The sequence below is a fragment of the Leopardus geoffroyi genome, chromosome B1 (assembly GCF_018350155.1).
Source record: "Leopardus geoffroyi isolate Oge1 chromosome B1, O.geoffroyi_Oge1_pat1.0, whole genome shotgun sequence".
Classification (NCBI taxonomy): Eukaryota; Metazoa; Chordata; class Mammalia; order Carnivora; family Felidae; genus Leopardus; species Leopardus geoffroyi.
The window spans coordinates 105,435,358-105,453,679 of record NC_059327.1 but is presented as its reverse complement, the minus strand read 5'-3'; the positions used below and the strand labels follow the sequence as shown (position 1 = coordinate 105,453,679).

Genomic DNA, 18,322 nt, shown 5'->3' with positions numbered 1-18,322 from the left:
TTTGCCTCATGGCTCTAATCTCACTTATCTATATATCTATATATCTGTCTATACTTAGGTATATGTAGTTATTGGTAAAATTAGGAAAGAATTCATCATAATATTAATTTGCCTTAAAAGGTGGATTTATTAGTGATTTTAATTTTTTTAACTAGAAAAAGTAATGTGTTCTTTTATTTATTTTTTATTTATTTAAATTCAAGTTACTTAACATACAGCGTAGTATTGGTTTCAGGAGTAGAATTTAGTGACTCATCACTTTCATGTAACACCCGGTGCTCATCCCAACAAGTGCCCTCCTTAACGCCCATCTCCCATTTAGCCCATCCCTCCACCCACTGCTTCTCCAGCCACCCTGAGTTTGTTCTCTGTATTTGAGTCTTTCATGGTTTGCCTCCCTCTCTCTTTTTATCTTATTTTTCCTTCCCTTCCTCTATGTTCATCTGTTTTGTTTCTTAAATTCCACATATGAGTGAAATCATATATTTGTCTTTCCCTGACCTATTTCACTTAGCATAATACCCTCTAGTTTCATCCACAATGTTGCAAATGGTAAGATCTCATTCTTTTTGAGCCAAGTAAAATTCCACTGTCTGTGTGTGTGTGTGTGTGTGTGTGTGTGTGTGTGTACATACACACCACATCCTTTTTATCCATTCATCAGTCAAGGGACATTTGGGCTCCTTCCATAATTTGGCTATTGCTGATAGCATTAGGGTACATGTGCCCTTCTGAGTCATCATTTTTGTATCTTCTGGATAAGTACCTAGTAGTGCAATTGATGGGTCATAGAGTAGTTCTATTTTTAATTTTTTCAGGACCCTCCACACTGTTTTCCAAAGTGGCTGCACCAGTTTGCATTCCCACCAACAGTGCAAGAGGGTTCCTGTTTCTCCACATCACACCAGCATCTGTTCTTGCCTGCCTTGTTAATTTTAGCCACTCTGACCAGCGTGAGGTGGTATTTCAGTGTGATTTTGATTTGTATTTCCCTGACGATGAGTGATGTTGACCATCTTTTCATGTGTCAGTTAGCCATCTGGATGTCTTTGGAAAAGTGTCTATTCAGGTCTTCTGCCCCTTTCTTCACTGGATTATTTGTCATTTTTGGGTGTTGAATTTGGTAATTTCTTTACAGATTTTTAGATACTAACCCTTTATCTGATATGTGATTTGAAAATATCTTCTCCCATTCTAAAAGTTGCCTTTTAGTTTTGTTGATTGTTTCCTTTGCTGTGCAGAAGCTTTTTATCTTGATGCGGTCCCAATAGTTCATTTTTGTTTTTGTTTCCCTTGCCTCCAGAGGCATGTCTAGTAAGAAGTTGCTGCAACCAAAGTCAAAGAGGTTGCTGCCTGTTTTCTCCTCTAGGATTTTGATGGTTTTCTGTCTTACATTTAGGTCTTCCATCCATTTTGAATACATTTTTGTGTATGGTGTAAGAAAGTGGTCCAGGTTCATTCTTCTGCACGTTGTTGTCCCGTTTTGCCAATACCATTTGTGAAGACTCTTTCCCATTGGATATTCTTTCCTGCTTTGTTGAAGATTAGTTGGCCATACATTTGTGAGTCCATTTCTGGGTTCTCTATTCTGTTCCATTGATCTCTGTCTCTAGTTGTGTGCCAGTACCCTTCTGTTTGATGATTACAGCTTTGTAATACAGCTTGAAGTCTGGAATTGTGATGTCTCCATCTTTGGATTTCCTTTTAAACATTACCTCGGCTATTCGGGGTCTTTTGTGGTTCCATACAAATTTTAGAATTGTCTGTTCTAGCTCTATGAAGAATGCTGGTGTTATTTTGATAGGGATTGCACTGAATGTGTAGACTGCTTTGGGTACTATCGACATTTTAACGATATTTGTTCTTCCAATCCATGAACATGGCATGCTTTTCTATTTCTTTGTGTCTTCTTCAATTTCTTTCATTAAGCTTTCTATAGTTTTCAGCATACCTCTTTGGTGAGGTTTATTCCTTGGTATCTGACAGTTTTGGGTGCAATTGCAAATAGGATCGATTTCTTGATATCTCTTTCTGCTGCTTCATTATTGGTGTCTAGAAATGAAACCGATCTTTACATTGATTTTATATCTTGCAACTTTGCTGAATTCACATATCAGTTCTAGCAGTTTTCTGTTGAACTCTTTTGGGTTTCCCACATAAAAATATCATGTCATCTGTGAAGAGTGAGAGTTTTACTTCATTTTTGCCAATTTGTATGCCTTTTATTTATTTTTGTTGTCTGATTGCTGTGGCTAGGACTTCCAGTACTATGTTGAACAACACTGGTGAGAGTGGATATCCCTGTCATGTTCCTGACCACAGAGGAAAAGCTCTCAATTTTTCCCCATTGAGGAAGATATTATCTGTGGGTTTTTCACATATGCCCTTTATGATGTTGAGGTATATTCTTTCTATCCCTACTTTCTTGAGGATTTTTATCAAGAAATGATGCTGTATTTTGTCAAATGTTTTTTCTTCATCTATTGATAAGATCATATTATTCTTATCCTTTCTTTTAGTAATGTGGTATATCACATTGATTTGTGAATACTGAGCCAGCCCTGCATCCCAGGAATAAATCCCAGTTGATCATGGTGAATAATTCTTTTAATGTACTAGTGGATTCAATTTGCTAGTATCTTTTTGAGAATTTTTGCATCCAGGTTCATCAGGGATATTGGCCTATAATTCTCCTTTTTAGAGGGGTCTTTGTCTGGTTTTGGAATCAAGGTAATGCTGGCCTCATAGAATGAGTTTGTAAGCTTTCCTTCCATATCTATTTTTTTGAACAGTTTGAGAATAGGTATTAACTCTTGTTTAAATGTCTGGTAGATTTCCCCTGGGAAACCTTTTGGCACAGATTTGTTGGGAGATTTTTGATTACTGAGTCAATTTCTTTGCTGATAATGGGTCTGTCAAATGTTCTATTTCTTCCTGTTTCAGTCTTGGTAGGTTGTATGTTTCTAGGAATTTGTCCATTTCTTCCAGATTTCCCAGTTTTGTTGGCATATAATATTTCATAGTATTGTCTTATAATTGTTTGTATTTCTATGGTGTTGGTTGTGATCTCTTTTTCATTTGTGATTTTATCTGTTGGGGTCCTTTCTCTTTCCTTTTTGATAAGTCTGGCTAGGGGTTTATCAATTTTGTTAAATCTTTCCAAGAACCAGCTCTTAGTTTTGTTGATCTGTTCTACTGTTTGTTTGTTTGTTTGTTTGAAGTTTATTCATTTTTGAGAGAGAGAGAGAGAAAGACAAAGTGTGAGCAGGGGAGGGACAGAGAGAGAGAGAAGAAGACACAGAATCTGAAGCAGGCTGCAGGCTCTGAGATTTGTCAGCGCAGAGCCCAATGTGGGGCTCAAACTCACAAACTGCAAGGTCATGACCTTAGCCAAAGCCAGATGCTTAACCGACAGAGCCACCAAGGTGCCCCTCTACTGGTTTTGTTGTTGTTGTTGTTGTTTATATATCGTTCATTTCTGCTCTAATCTTTGTTATTTCCCTTCTTCTGCTGGCATAGGCTTTATTTGCTGTTCTTTTTCTAGCTCCTTTAGGTGTAAGGTTAGTAATGTTATTTTTTTTTTAATTTTTTTTTTCAACGTTTATTTATTTTTTTTTGGGACAGAGAGAGACAGAGCATGAACGGGGGAGGGGCAGAGAGAGAGGGAGACACAGAATCGGAAACAGGCTCCAGGCTCTGAGCCATAAGCCCAGAGCCCGACGTGGGGCTCGAACCCACGGACCACGAGATCGTGACCTGGCTGAAGTCGGCCGCTTAACCGACTGCGCCACCCAGGTGCCCCAGTAATGTGTTATTTTAAAAGTAATTACTGATACCTGGAATTGTAAATTACCTTGCTAATTATATACAAAGTTTTGGAACAGTTAAAAATACAAGTACCATTTTTCAATAATCAGACTATTTCTGACAATAGAAATCTGTTCCTAGGGTTCTTGGATTGGAGGAGACCACTGAATGATACCTCTGCAGGTGGTTGTGATTCTTTACCTCCTCCGTGACCAACATACTCTACACATGAGAGGGTTTGCCTGCCCAAATGCATTTGGTTTTCTGAATTTGATATGAGAACACTGATTTGGCTTATCATGATTATACTTTTAGATATTATCACAGCATTTTTGACATGTTGCACATAGAGAATAAAGCAAAAAATCATTTATATTTTTATAATACTTTGTTCATAGTAATAATAGACTAGCTCAGTTTTAAATAGACTAATGCTGAATAAAATCATTCTAGCAATGAAGAGTTCAATGAAAAGAATATAATCTAAGAACATTGCTGGGTGTTGTAGCTTCTAGCACTTCAGAAGCCTATTTTGAAAAGATGGAATAGTGGATGAACATATAACATTGTTTTCATATACCCCCCCCCCAAATCTGGCTTCTAAAAACAACAGTATAAGAGATAAGAAATATTATGGCTTATCTTAAGTATATAAAATATCCTCTAGAAATAAATTTCCCTCTTCCCCAGATATAGGCATAATGGTAGTATCTACTGTCTGTTTCAGTATATCTTTTATGTGTTTTAGTGTTTGTTTCTAGAATGTCAGATAAATGTGTAAAATGCCAACTCAAATCTGCATAATCATGGCTAGTTCAATAATTTGAATCAACGTATTCTAGTTGATTTAGAGGTTAGTTCACAGGTACATTATTTAGCTTCAAAGGCCAAAGAACAAGCTAGGTTTGTTTGTTTGCTTTCTTATCAAGTATTGTAAAGATTAGTTTTAAAAGGCAATCAAGGGTCATATAGCAAAGCTCAAGGTTAGCTGAGGACTTTTTCAAAGAGACAAAAAGAAAAAACTTCCAACTTTAAGGTTAAAGCATTGAACACATAAGAAATCATTTTAAAATGGATTTCAAATCTATACTTTAACCATTGAATAAAGTGAGTAAAATGAAGTAAGTAAGATGGATAAAGAAGAAGACAAGATCTAATGGGAAGGAACAATAAGAAGAGCTAGTTAGAATATTCAAATGGGGAGAAGAAACGAAAAAGAAGGGAAGAGGGAAGCCTAGAGGAGACTGAAGACAAATAAAATGAGAAATGAGGAAAACAACTTTAAAGTAATGAGACAAATAGATGACATAATTATTAGTAATATATAATGATATACATAAAATATATAATTGCTGATAACTATATCAACACCTAATACTTTAGGCCACTTTTTTAAAAAGCTTATCAAGCACTCCTACATATATTATCCCTTTTAGAATCCTCATCACAACTTTGTGAGTTAGATAATTATCTCCACTCTAACAAATGAAGAGAAAATTTCAGAGAATATAAATTGTCTAACATCACTAACAATAACAGCAATCTTATTAATAGTACTGATAGTAGCAGCAGCAATAAGAGAGGAGCAGGAACTAATAATTGTTGACCACCTATTATATGCCAGTTACTATGTCAACAGCATAAAAGCATGTAACCCTCACAACTGTGCTTTGAGGTAATTATTATTATCCATACTTTACATGTGATGAGTCTGAGGTCTAAAAATGTTAATAGCATGCCCAATACTGGATAGAGACAGATCCAGAATTTCAGCTGAGGGAATCTGACTCCCAAGTCTTACATGACTTCACGATAAGTCCCTGAGCTGGCATTTAAATCCATACCTTCCGGGGCACCTGGGTGGCTCAGTCAGTTAAGCGTCCAACTCTTGGTTTCAGCTCAGGTCATGATCTCACAGTTCGTGCCCTCTCTCTCTCAAAATAAATAAATAAACTTTAATTAAGTGAATAAATAAAGAAATAAATAAACCCATACCTTCCTATTCTATACCTTATGTTCCTTCCATAAGGACAGAATGAGAAAGTCTCACACCCTACATCCAGGCAGCACCACTCCCCACCCCTTTACACAATGAGATTCTGTGTCCCATTACTCACTTTGTCACTGCTGAGCTGGCCAAATTCTCCTTTCCCTGCCCAACCCATGCCCAGGCCTTACAATGACAGAATCTAACCTGTCCCTAATGACATTGCCATCATTAACCCTTTGTTTCTATACTTAGGTGTGGAAATCCACAAACAAATGTGTCTTCCATCTTTGAGTGCCCTCAGGACCCACATATTTTATGGTTCAGTTGTTCAGTCAAAGTAAGTTGTTCATGTAAACAGAGTAGTGATAGAAAAAGAAGACTTGGATACCTAAATTTTGGGAAATTAGCCAAGACGAATTTAAATAGGGATTCAGAAGTCCTCTTCCTCTGTTTTTACACAATAAGGAGAATCACTTATGTCCACAGATAAGGGATAATCTCTGAATAAAAGGTGTATCTATTTAGCTCCCCAATAAAGACTGAGACCTTGAACATGATGGGGCAAGGCTTCCAGGTGTCAGCTATGCTGCTAAAATAAGAAGATTTTATTGTGGACCCAGTTGTAACTGGAAAGTGGGAAAAGGGGTACCTAATATGGAATCAGGCAATCTATATCCTTAGTCTACAATTTACCACTAATTTTACCTGTGAAAATGGGCAACTCATTTCTCCTCAGTTTCCTCGTGCGTAAAAGAAGTTATTAACTAAGATCTTTCACAAATCTAGTCTATAGTGTTACTTTCTGCCTAGTTGTCTGTGTAGGGAGGGTGGCAGGGAGAAAAGAAATATAAGAATAGGAATTTAAATAATGAGGAAGAAAAGAAGGAGCAGAAAGAAAAGAAGTCCATTAAAAATTCATAGCATGAGGGTGCCTGAGTGGTTCAGTCAGTTAAGCATCCAATTCTCAGTTTCAGTTCAGGTCATGATCTCATGATTTCATGAGTTTGAGTCCCACATCGGGGTCTGTCCTGACAGTTCAGAGCCTGCTTGGGATTTTCCTTCTCTCCCTCTCTCTCTGCTCCTCCCCTGCTCACACTGTCTCTATCTCTCTCAATATAAATAGCCTTAAATTTTTTTTTTAATTCGTAGCATGGTAAATACTTTATAAGATGTAATAATTAAAACTGTTTTAAAAAGTTTTACCTTCAAAAGCAGGGCTGTTTGTTTGTTTGTTTTTTAATGAAAGGCCGAATTAGAGATTTACTTTATCATGATATCCTCTTTTGAAGAACAATCACTGCCTTGTGGGAATCTAAGACTTAAAGATTGAAAAGTCTTGGATTTTGAAGACCAAAGGCATATCTGAGAAATAACAATGTTTCCTTTCAACATATGTTCCTGCATAGTTTCACTTAAAGAGTGTCCTTCTTTTGACAATTGGTGATCTATGTCCCTGAGAAATGAAAGGAGAAATATTTTATGTACTAGATAACAGTTCCTTTAATACATGCATAATAAACTTTTCATGTAACTTCCTTTTTCTAGCTGACACTTTTTGCTAATTTATTGCAAGCTGAAGGATAAATATGTGTATATGTTTATGTTATCTTGAAAGCATCTCCCCGGTTGTAAATTGGTAAAGACACTACTTTCCATCATTTAATTCTCTCATGTATAAAGGAGTAGTTTTACCCTTTGAATGCAAAAGGAAGATATCTTTTAAAACTTCTCAATGACATTTTCTAACCTGATTTTTGTTTTTTAATTATGTATTTCAGGCCCTGCTTGACACTCAGAATCTTTTGCGTGCACAAATCACAAATTTTACGTTCAACCTTGGATTTTCAGGAAAATTTTACCATACAGGTAAGAAAAAGGCGGTTAATTACTCTCAAAGGCCTCTCTGACTACTGTATTTAAAAATAAGACAAAAACAGAGAGGAAGGCAAACCATAACAGATTCTTAAATACAGGGAACAAACTGAGGGATGCTGGAGGGGAGGGGGTAGGGAATGGGCTAAATGGAGGATGGGCATTAAGGAGGGCACTTGTTGGGATGAGCACTGGGTGTTCTATGTAAGTGATGAATCTCTGGGTTCTACTCCTGAAATCAATACTACACTGTATTTTAACTAACTTGAATTTAATTAAATAAATTTAAAATAATAAATAAATAAATATAAATAAATAAATTTTGTGACACCTTTTCTTACATCTTCCTACATTCCATGTCTCTGTCCTATTCTATTTTCCTCATATTATTCAATTCAATTTAGCATATCATTTTCTTAATGTTTATTGATTTATTTTTGAGAGAGACAGGTGCAAGTGGGGGAAGGGCAGAGAGAGAGGGGGAGACAGAATCTGAAGCAGGCTCCAGGCTCTCAGGTGCCAGCGCAGAGTCCGACGTGGGGCTCAAACCCAAGAACTGTGAGATTATAACCTGAGCCAAAGTTGGATGCTTAACCAACTGAGCCACCCAGGCGCCCCCTTAAGATAGCATTTTTTAACCTTTACAAAATGTTTATGGTTTGAACATTTATTCACCATGTTATTATATAATGGCCTTCCTTTTCTACTGAAGTATAACTTACATATATAAAAGTGCAATAAGTAGTAAATGTGGTGCTCAATGAATTTTAAGAAACCAGCATGCAAATCAAGAGAGAAAATACTACCAGAATCCCCGCACCCACCTACCTTGTGCTTCCTCACAGTCACTAGCCTCTCTCAAAGAAAACCACTATCCTGGCTTCTAATATCATAAACTATTTTGCATGGCTTTGAGATGTGTGTAAAAGGAATCATACAGTATCAGCTCTTCTGTATCCAGCTTGTTTTATTAAGTGACTGAGCCACCCAGGTGTCCCTGTTCAATATCATTCTGGTTTTACAGATATTATTGTGTATAGTTGTAATTCTTTCATTTTCATTGCTTTATAGCATTCCATTGTTTGAATATTTCAAAATTTCCTTACTCCATTCCTTTCCAATGTAGATGTTGGGGTTTTTTTCTAGTTTTTGGCTTTTTTTGACTAATCATGTTAATAACACTTTTGTACCTATCCTTCAGAGATCATAACTATATTTTTTTCTGTTGGTTATCAACTAGGGGTAGAATTTTTAGTTATATAGCACACTTATAGCCAACTTTAGTAGAAAAATGCCAAGTTTTCAAAATGGTTGTACTGATTTTCATTCCCAACAGTGTATGAGTTTTCTTGTTACTCCACATTCTCACTAACATTTGATATTGTTCATCTTTTTAAATTTAGCCTTTCTGGTGAGCACATAGAGATATTTTATGGTTTTAATGTACATTTCTTTCATGATTAGTAACATTGAGCTTATTTCATATATTTATTGGCCATTTGGAGATCCTCTTTTGTGAACTATTTGAGATTTTTTTTCTGTTAGGTTACTTGCTTTTTCTTGTTGATTTGTAGAAATTCTTTATGTATTATTTTTTTCTTTTTCTTCTTTATACATTCTTAATGAGCCCTTCGTCAGTTACGTATGTTGCAAATATACATTCTCCTATTTTTCAGGTTTCTTTTCACATTCCTAATGATGTTTTTTGATGACCAAAAATACTTAATGTAGCCTAGTTCATCTTTTTGTTTCTGTATGGTCGATTTTTTGTGTCTTTTTAAAGATATTTTTGCATACTATAAAATCATAAAAATATGCTTCTATGTTCTTACAACTTACAAATCTGAAATCCATCTGGAGTTGATTTTTTTGTATGTATGAGATAGAGGTCAAGATACCTTCTTTTTTCCACAAAGATATCTAATTGGCACCAAGTATTAAGTGACCATCCTTTCCCCACTCCACCATAGTGTCATCATTGTCATATATAACCATATATGTGGACTCTACACTCTCCTGTTCATTGGATCTATTTGTGTATGTCACACGATCTTGTTTACTGTACCTTTGTAATTAATACTAATTTCTGCTAATAAATACTAATACTAAATATACTTAATACTAATATCCAGTTTTGCTCATCTTCTTCAAGATTGCCTTGGAAATTCTTGGCCCTGTGCATTTTCATATAACTTTTTAGAATCAGCTTACCAATGTCCACAAAGAAATTAGTAGAATTTTTATTAAGATTGCATTAAATCTATTAATTTGTGGTAGAAATGCCATCCTAAATATTGAGTCTTCCAATCTTTGAATGCCTTTAGGTCATCTTTAATTGCACTTGATAAAACTTTTACTGTTTTTAGATTCATTCCTTGGTGGGGCTTTTTGATGCAATATCAAATGGTGTCTTGTTTTTTATTTCATTTTGCATTTCTTTGTTGATGGTATGTAAAAATACAATTAAATTGTGTACTGATCTTGTATCTAGCAACCTTGCTATGTTCACTTATTAATTCTGTACTTTGTAGGCTTTTTTTAAATTTTCTATTTATACAATCATATAAAATTTTGGATACTAAAACGGTCCTTCCTCCTTTCTGAGCCTTGTGAATTTTTTTCCTTACCTATATTGCACTAGGTTAGTTCTCCAGTACAACATTAAGTAAAAGTTAAGTAAAAGTAACTCTAGCTCTCCAGTAACTGTAAAAAGTAACTGTAGCTCTCCAGTACAACATTAAGTAAAAGTGATGATGACACATGTCTTATTCCTGACGTCAGGGGAAATCTTTCAGTAGTTTTTTTTTTCCCTATTCTCAAGGGGAATTCTTTCATCAGACTAGTTTGTAGACACTCTTTATTAGCTTAAAGGAGCTCCTTCTATTCCTAGATTGCTAAGAGTTTTATCATGAGTGGGTGTACTTTGTCTTTAAGTTATTTATCTGTTGCATCTCTTCCCTTACTAAAATGAGCACTCCATGAAGTCTTCACTGTTGTAACACCAGCAACTAGAACAATGACTACTGAAAATGAATTAATGAACAAATGATTGACTGAAAGTAAAATCCCATTTAACTATTAGTATTTATATGAAACAAGGTCAGAGAATAAAATTTTACCACATTGCATTGTGGAAGAAATTCACTCTAAATATTAAGAATAACTAGAAACTTTCTTTCCCAAACATAATAGATAGAAATAAGAAAACACTTCTGGCAACTTATTTTTTTGCCTAATGCTGAATATGAAAGATTGACTCTAGCCATTGCTCTCCTTCCTTTTTGTTTCTGAAATATTTGTCCTTTTCCCCTACGTGGGCATTTCCCACAGCTCACAGTAAGAATGGCCACTACTTAAGCCAAAGAAAGTAGAACACAGGAGAAAGCTAAGGCCAAGGCTTGAAGGGATCTTGTTATCTGCATATGATATGAAAGCTTCCACACAACTTAGCTAGGCTTATCTAAAACCAATAAAGTCATTTTTTAGTGGGAACAGATGTAAAGTTTAATACTCCTAATCTTTCAAAAATTAGATATTGTAAAGTTTAATTGAATTATATTGTCTTTCTAAATATGTAATTCCTTATCCTATTAAAAATTCTATTTTATTCAATCTCAAAGGGAAGAAGAAAAATAGCACTATCATAATAGTAAGACTTTCTTTCAGAAAGAGGTTCCATCTTGTTTGATATATATTTAGTTTTCGAAGCATTTGTGGATTTTTTGAGAAGTAAAGAGATTAAGGAAATAAAATCATAGTTCCCTTCTAGTGAGCAGCACCACATTCTAGGTACTTAGCTAATCACTTTTCATGTACCTTCTCAATGAATCCTAGGAGTTAAAGATTATGTTACCCTGTTTCTAGATAAGAACATAGAAACTTAGAGGGGCCTAAGGTCATACAGCTAGTTAAGTGCAAAAAAAAACAGTCTTTACCTTAGATCAGGCAGAGCCCAAGTCTTATGCATTAGATAAATTGCATTTTTAATATTTAATTGGCAATTCTTGATAAAGGAAGCTGAATGGCAAAAGGTTCCTTCCCCTTATCTATAGATACTTTAGGTTTGTATATTTCCCCAGATCATGGAGAACCAGCAGTCTTGGTAAATTCTAACTATATTACAGAATTAATTAACAATGTGAAGAGCAATATTATATCGAATTTGTAAATGATGATCTTATTTCTAAAATCCAAATTTGGTCAATGAATGATAGTTAAGGGCTCTGAATTTGGAGTTGTTTATCTGGGTTAGAATTTAGAGCCCATTATGGAAAAATCCCAAATTTCCATCAAATGATGAATGGATTAAAAGATGTGAGATATATATGTGTATATATATATAGATATAGATATAGATATAGATATAGATATAGATATAGATATAGATATAGAACTGGAAGGTATTATGCTAAGTGAAATAAGTCAGTCAGAGAAAGACAGATACCATATGTTTTCACTCATATGTGGAATTTGAGAAACTTAACAGAAGACCATAGGGGAAGGGAAGGAAAAATAAGTTACAAACAGAGAGGAAGGCAAACCATAAGAGACTCTTAGATACAGAGAACAAACTGAGGGTTGATCAGGGTTGGGGGGTGGGGGAGAAGGGAAAATGGATGATGGGCATTGAGGAGGGCACTTGTTGGGATGAGCACTGGGTGTTGTAGGTAAGTGATGGATCACTGGAATCCACCCCTGAAGCCAAAACTACACTGTATGTTAACTAACTTGACAATGAATTATAAAAATAAATAAATAAAATAAATTTCTAAATTAAAACAAAAAGAATTTATAGGTCAGAGACCAAAATTTGACCATGTTGTGTTGTGAAAGAAAATCACTCTAAAATACTAAGAATAATTAAAAGCTTTCTTTCCCAAAACAGAAATTAAAAAAAAAAAAAACAACACTTCTGGCAACTCAATTTTTTGTCCAATGCTGAATGCTAAAGAATGTCTCTAGGCAGTTGCTCTCCTTCCTTTTTGTTTCTGAAATATTTGTCCTCTTTCCTTACTTGAGCACTTCCCACACCTCACAATAAAAATGTCCAGTAAGAAACTGGCTTCTGTACCAACCTTGTCAGTGACTTGGGACAAATTATTTCACCTTTCCAAATATCAGTTTCCTTATTTGAAGAATAGAGTTAGCCCTTACCTCATAAGGTTGTAGTGAGAATTAAATGAGATGGTGCTTATAAAACAGTTAACACAATGCTTGACAAAAGGTAGAGTCTCAATCAATGATGATTTTAAATATCATGGCAGGAAAAATTGAAGATAAAATACTGAAAGATAAGTTATTGAAATAGATACAAAATAAATAATAATTTGCACTAACTTTATTAGATTTCAGCATAGTTTTGTAACAATTTAAGAAATGACACTTAAAATTGGGGAATTTGACTTCTAGTTCTCTCTTCCTCCAGTTCTAACAAAGGTGGGCAAAAGTCAGGAGATAAAAGGGTGGCTAGAGCCCAGGACAGCCCATCACAGCTATGTTTCAACTGCTTTTTATCGTAATGTTTAAAGTAATAAGCAATAGACATTTATTCTCAATATAATTCTGACATAAAATATACCCAAAGTAGGATTAAGTGAAATCAGATAAGAAAGTTATAAAGAAAAAGAGAAAGGCATATATTTATGCCTACTATGAATTTATATAAATCTATCAAAAGGCAGACATCATTTGTCTAATACGTGCATGATTCAAATGTATAAATATTTTAATAGCAGATTTCACCATGGTATTCAGGAAAGAACAACAAACGCCTGAGCTATCTTTCCAAAGCTACCTTTTCACTGTCCTGATAAATAAACTTTGTGTAAAGTTCAGGTAGAAAAAGGAGCAAAGGGGAGATGACAAGAAAGGTGCAGGAGAGATAGGAGTTACAGGGGACAGGGAATAGAGATTTAAAGCAGTAGGAGGAGTGACTTTTCATAATCTAGGAAATCTCATCTCCCTCTACCCACATTCACTGCATCCAGAGGAGGTGGAAGCCAGGAACAAACTGATTACTGGGAAACCCCAAGAGACTTATGCCTTTTTTCAGTGTGGGACAGTAAAACTGCAATAAGTAACTGATTGTAATCTTCGCTGATATGGTATCCTGAGGACATACAAAATGCTAAGCAAGAGGAGAGTCTCTTGGATGTAAGTAGAGATGTTTAATTGTGGTGAAACTATATGACATCATCCTTGTGTCCAAAAACAAAAACAAAAACGAAACAAACAAACAAAACATGTATTTAAGCATCGCCAGTCACATGTAACAAATGTTTCTTCACCAGGGCCACCATATTTATCACCTAAAGGTAGCAGTACTCAAAACCCTGCAATGATTGGGGTCATCAGAGATTCTAAACCCTGACTCCATATTCCCATTCCTTTGCATTCCTCTCTAGAAGTCTTCCCCGAGCTGTAAAATAATCACTCAGAAACCCGAAGCTGGTGACTCATTAATCAGGCCAGTCAGTTAATTATGATGCCTTGGTCTTGGCATCTGCCACATAACATGCAGGTGACACCTTCCCCCACACGCTAATGCAGTATCATTGTGACAAAAATAAAACGAAACTCAAGGAGACCTGAAAAAGACACAAGAAGAACAAGAGTAGGAAATAAAAGAAGAAAGGAAAAGGCATTTTAGATTATCCAATAGGTGCCAGGATTATAGTACCACTTCTTCTCAAAAAGAATAAAATAGGTGTTGCGATCCATCTTTTTACCTATATAAATACAGACATTAAGGGGTTATGTGACTTGCCTACAATCACACAATTCAAATGTATTGGAACCTATAAATAAACTAAAGACTTCTCTGACTCTAAAAGCTATCCTTGTTTCACTATATTATGGTAACATGGGTGTGCGATGAAGAGGGAAAAAATTAGGGAACTAAAACATTAAATTTAAAGGTGCCCTTTACATATAAAGAAAAAAAAGTTCCTTTATATTAGCAAGTATTTAATCATATGAAAGTGAAACTGAAGTCTGTCCTTGTTGAAGTATTATGTTATTCTATTCATCCTACATTATAATATTTGTTCTTCCTATATAAATTAGAACAAGGGGCTCCTGGGTGGCTCAGTCAGTCGAGTGTCCAACTTCGGCTCAGGTCATGATCTCGCAGTCCATGAGTTAGAGCCCCTCATCGGACTCTGCTGACAGCTCAGAGCCTGGAGCCTGCTTTGGATTCTGTGTCTCCCTCTGTCTCTGCCCCTCCCCCACTCACACCCTGTCTCTCTCTCTCTCTCTCTCTCTCTCTCTCTCTTTCACTTTCTCTCTCTCAAAAATAAATAAAAAAATTTTTTTTAATTAGAATGAGAGTGCAGCCTCATACTACACCTTTATCTTTAGTAAGTCACTTTCTTTGCCCAGTAAATCATAGGACCTGATTATTTTCCTGCCAATGGACTCTGCCTTCCTTCTCTTGCAAAAATGAATAGAAGAACAGTAGTAACAGGCACCCGGCTTGGTTGGCTGGGTCAGAGCAGCAGTGCACCCTCCATCTTTAGCCTGTAAGGCACCATGGAAACCCATCATATCAGAAAAATGAAATTTTTGAAAATACGAGAGAAGATTTTCTCCACACAGAGAGGACATCATTTGAAGAACCTACTATTCTATATTCTAGGAGTTTATTAGATTCAGTGTTGTGGCTGAAATTTCAGTGTGGTTGCATAACTTTGTGATGATTAATATCATCTTATGATATGCCGGAAAGTGGTGAGGCACCTTTAAGTGCTCTCATGTCATGCTTCAGTGAAGAAACAAAGAAGGTCCCATCCCCCTCAAGAAAACTGTGGAATTTCCCACACTCAGCTAAACTGCTGGTCAGGGAAAATGGAGGAAATAAAACATGACTAAAAAGGAAGAAATCAGAGGAATAACAACAGGGCTGACTCTCAAGGAAATAGGAGTTTCTTTTTGTTGTTGTTAATGTTTATTTATTTTGAGAGAGAGAGAGCATGTGTGCAAGTGGGGGAGACACAGAGAGAGAAGTAGAGAGAATTCCAAGCAGGCTCCACAGGGTCAGCACAGAGCCTGAGATGCGGGACTGATCTCATGAACCCGTGAGATCCTGACCTGAGCTGAAATCAACAATCTTATGCTTAACCGGCTAAGCCACCCATGTGCCCCAGAAATATGAGTTTCTTGATGGAAAGTCTGCTTCCAGGAACTTGAGAAAAAGGTCAAGCATGAGAAACATGAGTCCACCAAGGACCAGCTTGGCTTGTTTTACTATGACTTCATCACTTCTCAGCCTCTTTCCTTCACTTTCATCCTTTCTCCCTTTTTCCCTTCTGCTTTCTCTAATTTACCCAATAACAATTCCTACATTTCCTTTTTTTCCCCCTTGTTTATGCCATATTTTTCATTAAATACTGAGTAGCTTCTTCTTAGAGCTCATGAGGAACCCAAATAAGTTATAGAATTATTCCTTTGTGACTATGATGTCACAACCTATATCAGAAAGACCTACTGCTAGAGCTCTGCCACTCATTTCTTTACTCATATTCCCTTAATTCAATTTCCTACTCATCCCTCCATTTCCTCCAAACTACAGGTTAATACAAATACAATAAGAGAGTTCTAATGTCCTTGGGAATGGTTGTGTATTTTCATTTTGCAGTGATTTTATACCTATGTCTTATGCTTAAAAACTTTTAAAAGAGCTTTGTCACAGTCTCTTGTTGTTCCCCAAGTAACAGGTTTTCCTTTGCTACATTTCATGTTCAAGCCTTATATGTATCAAAAAGAGTATAAATTGTGTCTTCTAAGTACATATATGTGTGTATATAATTGGATGGATGGATGGATGGATGGATGGATGGATGGATGGATGGAAGGATGGATAAATAGGTAATTTATATAGATAGGCAGACAATCATTGCAACTGGGATTAACTGAATAATTTTTTTTCCTCCAAAGGAACTGAAGAAGAAGATGAAGGGGATGACCATCTTCTGGGGTCTGTGGATGAGTTTTGGTGGTTTCCTCATATGTGGAGCCATATGCAACCCCACCTCTTCCATAATGAGTCATCTTTGGTGGAGCAAATGATTCTCAACAAAAAATTTGCCTTAGTAAGTAACTCTCAATCAAAAAATTTGCCTTAGTAACTCTTTTGAATATTACATTGAGCTAGTATACACTGACATTAGAACAAGTTGGTATTTTAGCCTTTCAGTATGTGACTTTTGAATTTGTATGGGACGCTCAGTACTATGCCTAATACTTTGAGGGTTCTAATTTAGGAAAAACTTCACAAGACACTCTAAGACTTACCTACTAGACAGTTTAGTCAGAGCTCATAAGACATGGCTCTCTGTCCAGAAGGAGCTTCTTGCTATATCAGGAAGGCAAAATATGCACACAAAACAATTTTCCAACAAAATGAGATATTCCATAACCTACTACTAAACTGTACAGATATAAGAACCCACAGTTCAGAGAAATAAGTGTCATTGGGAGTGGCCAGGAAAATGTACTTGTGGAAACAGGACTCTAGGTACACCTGAAATAAGAATAAAATTTACGTGCCAGGAAGCACTGGAGTGTAATGAGGCTGAGGGAAAAGACCATGTAAGGAGACCATAATGTGGGCACTAGGTAATGAAGACTGAGTCAGAAAGGTAATGGAAATGGGAGGAAAACCATTTAAACACATTGCAAACATATATGTTATAGTGATGGAACATTCACTTGACTGGTACACTGTTTTCTACTGAAGGCTTTCTGCTTCCTGACAGGGAAATTTACAGTAGAAGTTCTAATAAGTAGTGTATGAGAAAATGTGCTGTAAGCAGCAGGGATGGTATATAGTGATTAACAAGCCAATATAGCATGTTTGTTTCTGTGAATAATACTAATGGCACACAAACACATGGAGGACTCCAGATAGGCATTTGTCTATTTACCCAGCATTCTCACACCTTGGGCAGGGAGTGCCTTGGGGTAGGAACTATATTCAGTTCATCATGGCTTGGCAGCTCCTATATCATGAAGGTACTCAATAAGTATTTGTAGCACAAATGATCAAGGCAACAGAAATTATCATTCAAAAAGGATTTGAAATGTAATATATTTTTATCTATTATAGCATTTTTTATTTCCAAACCATAAAGCTGATATTACAAAGTTCATAAATTATTTATATTGAGAATAATTCTAAAACCATCATATCATGTTCCTAAGCAAATCCTACTAATTGTAGACTTGTCCCAGTGTGTAAAATGAATTAAAATACACAATGCTGGTTAATTTAAATATGATTTTGAAAAACTTAAAATATAATTGCTCCCTTGACAAACAGAAAATGTTTTACCAGAGATTTAAAGTTCTAACCCCATAACTAGAAATGATTGATTTCAAGTACAACTGCTCAACTTTGAGGCTTTTCCACATATATGCCTTTCTCATCATTATAGTCCTTGAACAGTATAGTTCCCAACATTATATGTTCTTAAACATTATAGTTCTATTTCTTAACATATTTCACCCTGAAATGACATAAGAGATTGTGGTTGTCAAGGGTTATGTCTCCCTTTGCCGGCCACCTGACCATACAACTGTTAGCTTTTTGGCCACTTAGAATTTCAGAGTACGGACACTCACTTATCATAGAGCCTATTCTATGTAAACTGCTGG

At 35.7% G+C, this 18,322-nt stretch overlaps 1 protein-coding gene across 1 annotated transcript in view; it reads left to right on the top strand.

The window, feature by feature from the left end:
- NDST3 (N-deacetylase and N-sulfotransferase 3) overlaps nt 1-18,322 on the top strand; it is a 173,123-nt gene that overhangs the window by 42,182 nt on the left and 112,619 nt on the right. Inside the window, exons 2-3 of the mRNA XM_045469117.1 lie at nt 7,576-7,663; nt 16,604-16,758. Of these exons, the coding sequence (XP_045325073.1) occupies nt 7,576-7,663; nt 16,604-16,758 (243 nt within the window). The remainder of the gene's footprint in view (nt 1-7,575; nt 7,664-16,603; nt 16,759-18,322) is intronic.